The 12445-nt window shown below is 44.6% G+C and overlaps 1 protein-coding gene across 1 annotated transcript in view; it reads left to right on the forward strand.

The window, feature by feature from the left end:
* Positions 1-225: 225 nt before the first annotated feature.
* Positions 226-12445, forward strand: part of PSAP (prosaposin) — a 28656-nt gene continuing 16436 nt past the window's right edge. The window contains exon 1 of the mRNA XM_028109678.2: positions 226-334. Within this exon, the coding sequence (XP_027965479.1) occupies positions 295-334 (40 nt within the window). The 5' untranslated portion in view covers positions 226-294. The remainder of the gene's footprint in view (positions 335-12445) is intronic.

Consider the following 12445-nt stretch of genomic DNA (forward strand, 5'->3'; position numbering starts at 1 on the left):
TTATACATTTTAACGTTGACTTATTTAATTACTAGTTTTCTTTTTTTGGATGAATTCTCCCCTCGCACCACACGTTTCCCAGCCCCACCACGGCGCCTCCTCCTCCCTCCTCTCCGCCTCCAGTTGCGCAGGCGCCCTGCGCGGCGCTGAGTCAGGCTGCGGGAAGAGCTCAGGCAGGCCTGGCCGGGGCGGGGCTTGCGCCTGCGCAGTGCACCGCCTCGGGGCGGGGCAGGTTTATAGCCGCAGAGGATCAGCTGACGCTCTGCATTGCAGACTGCGGAGTCGGGCGTCGGGATGTACGCTCTCTTTCTCCTGGCCGGCCTTCTGGGCGCGGGTAAGCCCTGAGATCCTCCTGTCTGGGGAAGGGATTCCCCGCAGAACGCAGCCCACCCGACCCGGAGCGGACCGTCCCGGGCCTCGCCCCTCCGCTCCCTGTTGGGGTTGACGAGGGGAGCTCAGTGCGCAGGCGCGCGCTGCGCAGCTCCCGGTGGGGCGGCGGGGAGGGCCTGAGGGAGGAAGGTGGGAGACTGGCCGCCTGGAAGTCCCCCGGGTCGGCGGCTCAGGGCTGGGGTCGGGGCGAGTGGGCTAGGAGGGCGGGAGTGGAGAAGTAGCATCTTCCTCAGGGTTCGAGTTGGTGCCGCCCTGGCCTCCCCACAGCTCTGGGGGTGGTGGGCCTGTAGGGTGACCCCTCCTGCACCTGTGTTGTGCTTGGGCCGGGCGCACGTGATCGAGATGGACTGGAGCCCCAGCCAGCGGGACACACTTTGGCCCTTGGCCTCAGTTGCCCTAGTTTTTAAGAATGTTGAAGTTGCAGGAAGCACAAAATAGAAGTACGTGAGAAGCTGTGCATAGAGGAGTATCCTTAACACTTGTTTGTTGCCCTGAAATAGTACTGATGGTTATTAAAATCGTTGCAGCCCATGAAGGCAACACTTGGGAAACAGCTGCATTGCCTTCCTGGTATTAGAAGGATCGCTCCTGTCCTCCCCGTGTTACTGTGACCTTTCTCAGTTAATGTGCCCCAAATTCATGCCTTCAAATCTTAACCTCTTTTAAATCATCATGGTAAAGGAAAGTGAGTGTGGTTGAGTACTTATCAAACTTACATCGTTTTATAGTGAAGCCAGATTTTAATTTCTATACGGAGAGGATCCTAAGTCTGGGTTATTTTCAGGTATTATAGCTTACGGAAAGGAAGTAAACCTGATCGTTAGGACCAACCTCAATTTCTCTTTCTCTAACTGTAATTAGGGGCTAGCTTCCATTCTGTCATGCAGCTATTCAGATTTTGATAAATAGTAATAAAGTGGATGGTGGAGTTGATGGAAAACCAAAGATATAGGCTACTTACAGATGAAATAGATTTACGATGTTTTTCTCCTGTTAGAGCACCTCCCAAGAATGTGTCTTGACCTTAAACCACGCTCTTAAACTTGTTTTACTTGTATGCTGTGAAAGGTGCGCTGCTTATAAAGATTTTCGATTTTATAGTCAGTGTAGAAAAGATTTCTCACTGGGGTCGATAATACTTGCTATTCCATGGTCTGTAGAATAAACTAATACTAGTCTCTAAATTTTCTGCACTGGTTGAGAACCATTTTTTGTTCTGTATCAAACAGTTGTCCTTATTGGCAGTGAGTCACTCCTCACAAGACCCTTAGGAATTCTGAATCACTCAAATCACTGGAAGGGGACTTGTTTCTTTTGAAATGTAAAATCCTCCGTTGGTGTACTTGGGAATACGGTTAATCAGAATATTTGGTTAACCAAGAAATTCTCTTCCTTTCCCTAAACCTTTGAGTAAATGGGAGTGTGTTACAGTTATAGGCCTTGTTCTAGTCTTGCTGCCCGGCCTTGGGGATTATCCCAAGGTTATGAATTTCTAATGATACTGAGTTAGTGAAGGTGCATAGTGACGGTTGGTGTGTGCCCAACACTGAGGCAGGTAGGCGCTCTGGGGATGCTAGAATGTATTATATATACATATATATTCATTTGATAGCTTACTTTTATGATGATTCAATACATGGATTTATGGTGCAACCTGCTGAATATCAGTAGAACTTCAGTTCTCACCCAACAGGAGTTTTGGATAAATCCCGTTTCTTAATTTTCAATCAATAATCAGTTTTATTCTGAAAACATTAATGTAATGTATTTCATTTATGTCATACTTTGTTGCCAGGCATTTAGATTATTTCTAGTTTTTTTTTCTCTTAAACTGCTTCTATAAATGTTCTTGTGCACATGGACAGACACTTCTATAGGGGATATACCTGGGAATGGAATTGCTGAGCTGTAAAGAATGCATATTTTACTTTAGGAATTGCCGAATTCCTGTCTCAAATGTTTTGGGGTTTTGTAGTCCTGTGATATACAGGTATATAGTTAATAACCTTTGATGTTGTCAGACTTTAAAATACTTTGCCAGTTTTATAGAAGAGTAAATAGGTTTGCATTATTCTTTTATTTATGCCTTAGAGGCCATTTCATGCTAGTATGGATAGACCTATGTTTTAAATTTCGGAATAATTTTAGATTTACAGAAAAATTAAAAAGATAGTGTGGTGAGTTCCTGTATACTTCACCCAGCTTCCTGTACTGTTAACATCTTATATATCTACTGTATATTTGCCAAAATTAAGGAGTGAACATCGGGACAGTGTTAACTGTGCTGCAAACTTGATGGGGCCTTTACCAGTGTTCCCACTATCTCATCTTTCTGTTCCAGGATCCAATCGAGTACCACATTGCATTTAGTTGTCTGTCTTAATCTCCTCCTACCTCCCAGCTGTTGAAAAAAACAGTTGGCAGAGGATTTCATTGTATGCATGTGTCAATTTGGTTAACCTCATCGAACATCTCTTTTTCAGAAAAAACTGAAATGAATCCTAATGACACTTCTAAATTTTAAAATTGAATCCTGGCCATATTTGGACAGATAACTGCTTTTGAAAAGAAATTATTTAAGGGAGATTTCATAAATTAGATTGAAGGAGATACTATAGAAAGTGTTTTTGGCCATTCTTTGTGATGACACTTATTACAATAGAGAAAGAAAAACTCCTTTACCAGTGGTGATGGGATGCTGTCCTACAAGTGTAGACATCGATACCAGAGGGCCTCCTATCTCATGAGGATTAAAACCCAAGGTTTGTCTTGTGGGGTTGCATGTTATCCGGCTTTTGGCTGTCTTTCAGAGTTCTCCCTCTTCCTCCCATGTCCAGCCGCTGGCACCCTGTTGTTTGCTCAGAACCTTTGCATTTTGTGTTCCACTGTCTGCAGCATTTTCCTCTTGAGATGATCCCTGTGGATTCCTCCCTCCGCTCAGTTGTCTGCTCAGTTGTCGCCTTATCAGAATTCCCCTCTGCTCTGTCTAAATGGCCATGCCATCCTGCCCTAGTCTTGTTCTTCCTTTGACTTTGCTTCATTTGCCTTCATGGCCCTCACCACTGCTTGGCATTCTGTGCTATGTATATTTGCAGTTGGTCTGTCTGCAGCGTGTGTGACTCTGCTCGGCCCCTAATAGGCGCTCAGTGTTGCTAAATGGTGGTGTGAGGTGCTGCCAAGTGGACTTCAGCCCAGCAAGGTTACTGGGCCTGAAACTTCAGTGTGGATAGTGCCAAGTCTTTATCACGAATAAAAAAAGCATTTTCTTTTATTTACTGAAAGTCGTTTTAAGAGTTTGTGTCTTGGAGTTGACAAATCAGCAGTGACTTTGAGCTCAGGTGGAGTGTTGACCGTTGTAATAGTTTACATCCAGATTAGAGGGACCTGCAGATCTGTTGGAGAGGGTTTTTTGTAGGCGGTAGAGACATAGGAGCCTAACAGAACTTACTCTGGTGGCTGTGATTTGTGGTAAATCTGAAAAGGGAACCAGCTATAATTTGAGAAGGTATTTTACTTTCGTTGGGTTCCAGAAGTTGGCTGTTTGTAAATGGTGGCTCTAAAGGTTTCTAGTCTCTGTATCCCTATATACTTGGGAGTTGAGGGACCCCAAAGAGCTTTTGTTTATGTGGGCCCTAGCTATCAATATTTATCTCTTATCAATTAAGCTGACAATTTAAAAAAATAATCTTTTAGAAATGGTAAACATGTTAACATTATAATTTTAGTGAAAAATAACTTTCCTTAAACACTGACACATTAAATGAGAAGAATGGCTTCTTTGAGATTTTTGCAGTTTTTCTAACACCTGGCTAGAGTCCCTGCTGCGTCTGCATGTGGTGCGCTGCCGTGCTACGTGCCATACGCCTCCGGAAAAACTCCACTGCGCATGTGGCAGTGAGTGAGTGAGAAAGGCAGCTAGCGCCTTGGTATTACTATTAGGAGAAGTTTGACCTCCTAGACGCCCTGAAGGAATCTCTGGGACCTTCAGGGTTCTCTGGACCACACTTTGAGAAGCACTGGTAATAGCTGCTTTGCAGGAGCTACAGGCATCATAATTACCACTTAATTATTGTGTATCCAGTACTGTTCTGAGTGCTTTTTGCTTCACATTGATTTAATCCTTACAGCAGCCCTCTGAGGTGAGAGCAATGGAATCAGAATGCTGGAGCCTCCTAATATCCTGCCCAAATCTATGGGCATGGTCTGAAGTTTAGATTTTGGTATTTCACACGAAGGGCTGTATTCCTATTATTGACTAAAGTAAGTCAAAAGTAACATATATAGTTGACACATTTGCATGTATCTGAAATTTTTTAGTTAATGATCCTGTGGGACAGGCCCAGAGCCCTGAACTTCTGTATTAGTGGGGTTTGGCTGAGATCTTTTTTTTTTTAGCAAATTATTGCCTTCTACAAGTATGCTGAGACCACCCAGCCTCTTAGCAGGGATGGGGTAGAGCCCATGCCGGCTTCTAGCTGACTGAATTGACTCCTCTGCAGCACCTGGGCTGGGACTAGGACTCTTGACCTCTGTCTGGACCTGTTCACCTGACTGGACCCTGGGCAGTCCGGCCAGGGGCTCATTTCTTCATGGTCCAGTTGTGGCAGCGTCTTATCTAAGGTGATTGAAGTTCATCTCTGATCATCATCTGATAGATTGACACTTGGAAGAAGAGCTTTGCTGGAAGTTTATATTGGATTTGAGTGCTCTTGAATGAACTAGATAGGAATTTCTTTTCCCCAAATTAATTAAGCCACATTGCATCACTCTTGTGCAAGCCATGAGGATTGCATTCTTGTCCCTCAGTGTTTCAGTTATGATTGCACAAGCTGATTTGCCTGACCACTACCTTCTCCATGTAGATCAGTATTTTGTCCTTTTTTTTTTTTTTTTTTAAAGATTTTGTCAGTGAGAGAGTGAGAGAGCGCACACAAGCAGGGAGAGCTGCAGCAGGCTCCCCGCTGAGCAGGGAGCCTGATGTGGGACTCGATCCCAGGACCTTGAGATCATGACCTGAGCTGAAGGCAGATGCTCAACCAACTGAGCCACCCGGGCATCCTGATCAGTTTTTTGTCCTGGAATGATCTTGCTTGTGAGAAAAATTGAGCAAGAGGAGGGAAAAATTTAGGAGGGAGAGGAGAAATAGGGAAGAACCTTTGTCTTAGATAACAGAACTAATAACCTATTGGGGCCAGAGGTGATGGGATATCAGCCAAGTGAGCTTTATCGGTACAGATTTCTTTTGTGATAAGAGGAATTTCTGGACCTTACTTCAGATCAAGGCAGGCTGCCTTGGAGCATATGCTATTCTGAATGATTAAATGAGCAGTGTTTTTATTCTGCTCTGCAGAATGCTTCCCAAAGCAGGATCCTCTAAAGAAGAGACAGGTGCTCCTTGCTGTAGAATCCAGCTTTTGGATGGAGCAGTCGGTGTTGAGTGTATTGCTTTATCTTCCGCAGAACCTAAGTGCATGAATTCTGAGAAATGTCAGAGTGCAGGGAGCCTCAGGTAGATGCTGCCCCTCCCGGGGTCAGCCTCACTTGGTTTCCTAGCAGCCTGCCTGTTGCCATGGTGCTCCGTTACCCAGGCGGCAGATCCATTGCCCTGTGGAATGTCTGCTCTGATCATTGGTGCTGCGAAGCGCTTGTATTTTCTCCTACCCTTTTTTTTTTTGGTAACTAGACTCTGAACAGTATTTAGCATATGTTCTCTAAGATATTTACAAGGAAATACAATGGCTAAAATAATAAGACTGATTGTTTTAACAAATGAAGCGTAAGGCATCTTTTTGGGAAGGTTGTCCCTTTCATTCTGAGAGTGTTTTTGAAAACCTTCATTAATTAAGTTGTGTATGTAGGCTTTAAAATATCCTCAGTGGAGGTAAGCCTTATAAAGATTTGTTGTTTGGGGACTCTTCAGGTGAATGAGGTAGATGATTAAGCTGATATTTAGTTAGGCTTAGATTTGACTGCGGATAACAGAGATCTAGGTAGTCGTGGCTTACATATGATAGTACCGTCCCTATCCTTCCACAGGAAGTTCAGGAGCTGGACAGTCCAGGGCTAGTGTGGTGGTTCTACTTCCAGAAGTTCCGAGAGACTGCATCCTTGAGGTCTAGCCCCTTTCTTCATGAGTGCTAAAGATCCAGCCGGCACACTTGTCTTTCAAGGCCAGACTGTGGTTTCATGGCCAGACCCTGCTACAAGGGAGACTGGGAAATGTAGTTTTTAAATCTTGGCAGCCATGTGTATAGCTAAAAATCTGTGGTTCTGCTCCTGTGAAAGGAGTGGAGAATGAATATAGGGAACAGCTTGTGGTCTCGTAACCAAACCCAGGTTCCTCTGTTGGGTGTGCAACAAAGCCAGTCCCTGAGACATCAGGTTTGCAGCAAGGGAAGGGTTTCTTTGAGAGCCAGCCAGCCAAACGAGGAGACGAGAGGGCAAGCCTCAGATCCTCCTCCCTGAAGGGGGAGAGAACAAGTTTTATAATCATAGGGGTTGAGATTACATATGTATATTGATGAAAAGGGCGGGGAAACAGGACTGTTCAAGAGGAAAGGTGGAGCATGTGCATTGAGCAAACATATGTGACCTATCCCAGTTCATTTTGGGGTGGGGACATAAAATTAAAACAAGGCAAAATTGGGGTCCTGACATCATCATCTTAAGGAGAGGGGCTATGTGCATGCTCCGAGAGCTCCTATAAACTGGATGGGGTCTTGGGCTCCTATCTCAGGTAAGGAATGCAGGGCCTTGCTTGCTCATGGGTTGGAACCTTATCAGTGACCTTCAGCTCAGGCCTCTGCCTGGACAGTTAGTGGATTTGTTAGTGGAGTCTGAAAAGAAACAACAGCTGATTAGGGAGAAACAGTTCTGGGAAAACAAGCTTTAAATCTCCTGGTAGTTTCAGCCTCATTAACCCTATAGGATACAGTTTCAGGTTTTGCCTCATTGGGCAGAAATTGTTCCCTGAAACTGGTGGTAAGGTTTAACTTGTTTCTGACTTTGAAGGTAACATGGGAAAAAATTGTACCACGATATAAAGGTCAGAACGTGAATGCCTTCCATTGGTGGTCATCCCCTCAAGTCCATCATTAACAATTAGGTGCACAATTAACTGAGCGTTGCGGTACCAGGTACTCTGTCCTTTCTTTGCTTTCTCATTGATTGTCATAGAATTCCTGAGAAAGGGGCACTCTTTTTCCATATTCTGTAGAAAATTATGGCATAAGTAATTGTCCAGGTCTTGGCTTTAGTAGCTAGCAGAGCAGGGGTTTCAGGCCAGTCTGCTCCCCCGCACTCAGGGCAGCCATCATTTTGTCATACGGCCTTCTCAAGCTTCCAGAAAAGGAGAAGTTTTGAGGGGGCTTTTCTAAAAAAGGTGGGTTCCACTTGCCATAACTATATCAGGGTTGGAGGAAAAGAAGCCCATAGTTCCCATGTCATGAATTACTGAGAGCGTTTCATCTGTGGTATTTTTAATGCCTTGCTGGGCACGTCCCATTCCTGCTCTTGCAAACCTCTTGTTTAGCACCTGCGTACATAGTTGTCTACTCCTGGGCTTCTCACAGTGGAGCCTGTGTATCCTCTGTGTGACTAAACAATGGCATCTGAGGATTTGGGATATAACCCTTTAGGTCTTTGAGCTGCCAGTTAAGTACTTGATGAAATGCAGAATAAACAAACAACAGCCTGGATTCTGCTCTTTTGCGAGTACCTATTTTGGGCAAGGAAGTGGATCAGAGAAAGGCCCTGTTGTTGCTACTCCAGGTGGTGACAGCGATGCTGATGATGATGGCGTCTGTTTGACTTCTGTAGCCCTGCCCCATGTTTTACAAATTCTGGTTAATTTTTATAAACTCCTAGAAAGGAGTACTAGTAATAGGCCCATTTTGCAGATTTGAAGACAAGTTCTAAGGTCACCTGACTAGAATTGGTGAGCTATGATCTGAGCCTTTGACTGTCTGATTTCAAAGCCAGTCTGGTAATGGGAGTTGACATATGTGGATAAATGAAAATGCCAGAGAGACGCTGGTAAAGGCATTGACGGCTGAGAGATGTCATATTCTGACAGTTGAAAGTGCCTGACGGTGTCATCTTGACTTTTTTTTTTAATGAGAGATTGAGCATTTTTTAAAAAATTAGCATATAATGTATTTGTTTCAGGGGTGCAGGTCTGTGATTCAACAGTCCTACACAATTCACAGCGCTCACCATAGCACATACCCTCTCCAGTGTCCATCACCCTCCCACCCCTCCTCCACTCCAGCAGCCTCTTTATTCCCAACAACATTCCAGTAGCGGCATCTTCATTTTACAGATGCAGAATAAACTCAGGACAGTGATTGGCTGAAGGTCATTTATTTGGGTGGGACTTGGAGGCAGAGCTTGTGTTTTGTTTTGTTTTGTTTTCTTCAGTGTCCCACATTTGAAAAACATTTAATTTAAATGGTGGGTCAGGTACCTTAGGTGTCTCATTTTCTAAGCTCAAGATTTGGTTTCTTTCTGCAGGAAGTCATTACATCTAAAACACAACGTGGCTCTAGTGAGTTCGCCCTGCCTTCCAGGCCCACTGAGGTGTTTTTTTTTTTTTTTTTGTCTAGAGGCTAGAGCTGCTGCAAAGCCCCTTTCTGGTCTAGCTCATGGCATCCGTTCTCAGTAAATTAAAATTCCATTACAGCCCATTTTTTTTATAAATGACCTACATGTGGGTCGTTAGAACGTGTCTAATTTCTTCTAGGCCTGGGGAATAAAAAGGGAACACAGTTGCACCTATCCCTTTGCTAAGGAAATACGATTGAAGTTCTGTGTCTTAGAAAACAACACAAAGCATGTCTTCTTTAATAAAAGGAAACCTGCCTGTAGGGTTTTAGTGTCTTTGAAGGGATAATTTCTGTAATCTCAGTTTATCTCTGTGTTGTCATTGAGGGCTCAAATGGCAGGCCTTGGAACTGAGAGGGGTAGTGCCTGGTTGCCCTTGCCCTGAGGAGTGTTTGTATCTTAACATATTTAATTAGAACTCTCCAGGGGGTCAGGCTCATGTTTTCTAAGAACTTTCTTAGAGTTCAGCATATTGTCTCAAAAGAAGGAAGTTGATATTTGGGGGCAGAGTGTGGGAGAATGAGAGTAGAGATGAAAGCTTTGCTGGGAACATCTTTTGAGGCATAACTCATCAGAAAGTGGCTTAGGGTAATTTCTTTATGTTGGTTGTGTACACACACTGAAAATGTCGTTTGCCTCATTGTTATAGGAGTGAAGATGTGTAGCTCCTAAGAGGACTTCGAGCCCTGCTCACCACGCAAGATTTCTCTTATGTAGAATTCCTTATAGTTGGGCATTTTGTTTCTGTGTGGTGGTTCTGCTTTTGGAGAGGTCATCCTCTAATGAGGCAGCTCATTCCCTCTTTGGAACCCTGTGGATGGCCCCTTCTTTGAGCTGTGGTCTGTTTCCCTTAACCTCTACGCATTGCTCTGAGGTCTGGGTCTGAAACCACACAGCAGATCCACTCCCGTGGTGGGTGGAAGGCATCCTTTCACTATGAAGATGGCTGTGTTTCTCAGAAACAGTGTCTCTCCCAGCTAAACACCTCCAGTATTCTAGGGGACCTGGGAATGGTGTCACGTGCCCTCACCTTCCTGACCTGCTGTTCTTGTCACTGACTCATGGCAAGCAGAGCACACAGGTGTGTTCTGCCCTTCCTGTGGCCTGAGCTCTGCTGCGTGTTCACATTTTTTTTTTTTTTTAAAGATTTCACTTATTTATTTGGCGGGGGGTGTGGGGGGAGAGGGAGAGAGAGTGTGAGTACAAGCAGGGGGAGCGGCAGGCAGAGGGAGAGGGAGAAGCAGGCTCTCTGCTGAGCAGAGAGCCTGGCTCAGCCCGAAGTGGGGTTTGATCCCAGACCCCGGGATCACAACCTGAGCCAAAGATAGACATTCAGCTGACTGAGCCACCCAGGTGCCCCTCGTGTTCACATTTAAGTTTAACCCTGTGAGTTTCATTTTTCTAGCTGTCTGTTCTTTTGGAATCTTTCTTTTAGCTTCTTTCTCAGTCTTGGTGCTGCTGCTGCTTGCTTGCAATTTTTGGTATGAGCTTTCCATTTGAGTTAGGTGCCCCATCATCTGAATCCCCTACCTCCTTTACAGTTCTTCTGCCACATCACACCTGGGTTTTTAAGACACTAGCATGAGCCATTGCCCACAGAGTGAGCTTTCACATAGGGATGAGCGTGCCACATGAGGTCTTCTCATGGGGCCTCAGGTCTGTCTTTGCAGCCTGGCTCCTGAGAAGGCAAAGATTTCTCTCCTTTGGAATGTTCAGGAATTCCCTTTCCCCCTCTCAGCTAGTCTTCTGTATTTCTGTCTTTCAGGGGCCAGTTCAAATTTCATTTTGAAGGAGACTCTGCTCGGTCCCCCACACAGCTATTAATTTTGCTGCTCCAGGGCCCCTGTTTTCTGTTAACATAGCACAATTTCGTCAGGGTCTGTCCCTCCCACCATGGAGTCAGCCCAAGTCTGTTCACTTTGTTCAGCTGCCTGAGCACAGTGTTCTTGTCCCAGTCAGTGGAGTTTGGTAATCGTGCCTTCATCATCGTTGTTTTCCCTCTTGGGTGGAGAAAAACCATGCTTGCTTTTAGAGCCTTCAGTCCCCAGCTGGGATCCCCGGACAGGGGTAGTGCCTGAGAGCTCCCTGAAATGATGTGCGGGTGTTTTGTATAAATACATTTTCCGGGAAAAGGATTCGTGTCTCAAAGTGTTCCGACCCCACTGTTTGGTTCCCTCACAGGGCATCAGGTCCTGAAATAAGCACCTGAACCCACCCCAGGTAGCTCACTGGCATCACCCGTGCTTGTGTTTCAGCCTCACATTACCGATCCCGAGGACGCACAGTTGTTTCTGTTTATAATAGACATTGGGTCATTTTAGGACATTAGATTTGTTGTATACCACAGACTATTTTTATAATATGCACCTTTAAAAATTTGGCTTTAAGTTGGATGAACATGGGAGTGTGTTCCTGAGAATTTAATTTCTAGGAGCTGGGAGTTTAGTTTCATTTCTCAATGGCTACATTACAGGTACTAAACTTCTGTGAACCATCTGGGGATTAGTATATACTATTGAATCTGCTGCATGTTTTCCCCTGGAAACCAGAGTCCAGGCCAATGGCTGTTGGAATGTGGCTAGTTCAATTGTGTTTGTGAACTGGTTACGGATGTGGTTTTTGCTGCAAAGGGGCATCGAAGGCAGTAACCTGGGTAGCAGATTAATAATTCATTTGCCCATGTCTGAAGGGGTGCAGATCATCTGGCTTGAGCTTTCTGCAGACCTATGACTCAGTCTTTGTGTGAATAGTTTGTGGAATATAGTTTTGGCCGAAAAGCTAGTAATGACCGCATTTCCTTGCTTTCCCTCTCCTGGAGTGAGGGCACCTGCCAACCTCCGTGCTTTGTATACTGTGTGTGTGTGATTCCTCATGTCTGTGGAATCACTGTGTCTTCTCATTGGCTTACAAATTGAAGCAGAGAGCCACATGACTCCTGAGGTTGTCAATCTAGTTCATGGCTGGGTTTTCTCCTCAGACTTGGGCCTCGTGTTTCCTATTCACAGTAGAGGGTGGTTCTGCCCTACTGAGCGGTTGCTGGAGTCGGCCTTCTGCGCCGTCACCCATCTTATTGTAGCCCAATGGAATCTGTTGTTTTCTAGCTGAATTGTTGGCTTAGAGATGAGGTGCCAAAGTCAAGGTTACTGTAGACCTCTTGTAAGAAACATAGGTACTCTTAAGGCAGTTTATAAAATATTTTAAAGAGATTCACAAACAACATAATTTTGGGAGGTATTTGTTTTTTTGTGCAACTTCTGTATAATTTCATATTCTTGAATTTTTTTCTATTTGATGTGTAATGTTTTTATACTTTACAGCTACATAATCTTTTTAGTAAGAATCATTAGCTCCCCCCCCCCTCTATTTTTGGCCATTCAGGTTACATCTACTTTTATTCTTAGTATTGTGAATTACACTTAATAAATATATTTATGCTTGTCATATTTTGCCTCTT

The sequence above is a fragment of the Eumetopias jubatus genome, unplaced genomic scaffold, assembly GCF_037043125.1.
Source record: "Eumetopias jubatus isolate StellerSeaLion01/CBP00866 unplaced genomic scaffold, mEumJub1_p1.0 scaffold_17, whole genome shotgun sequence".
Lineage (NCBI taxonomy): Eukaryota > Metazoa > Chordata > Mammalia > Carnivora > Otariidae > Eumetopias > Eumetopias jubatus.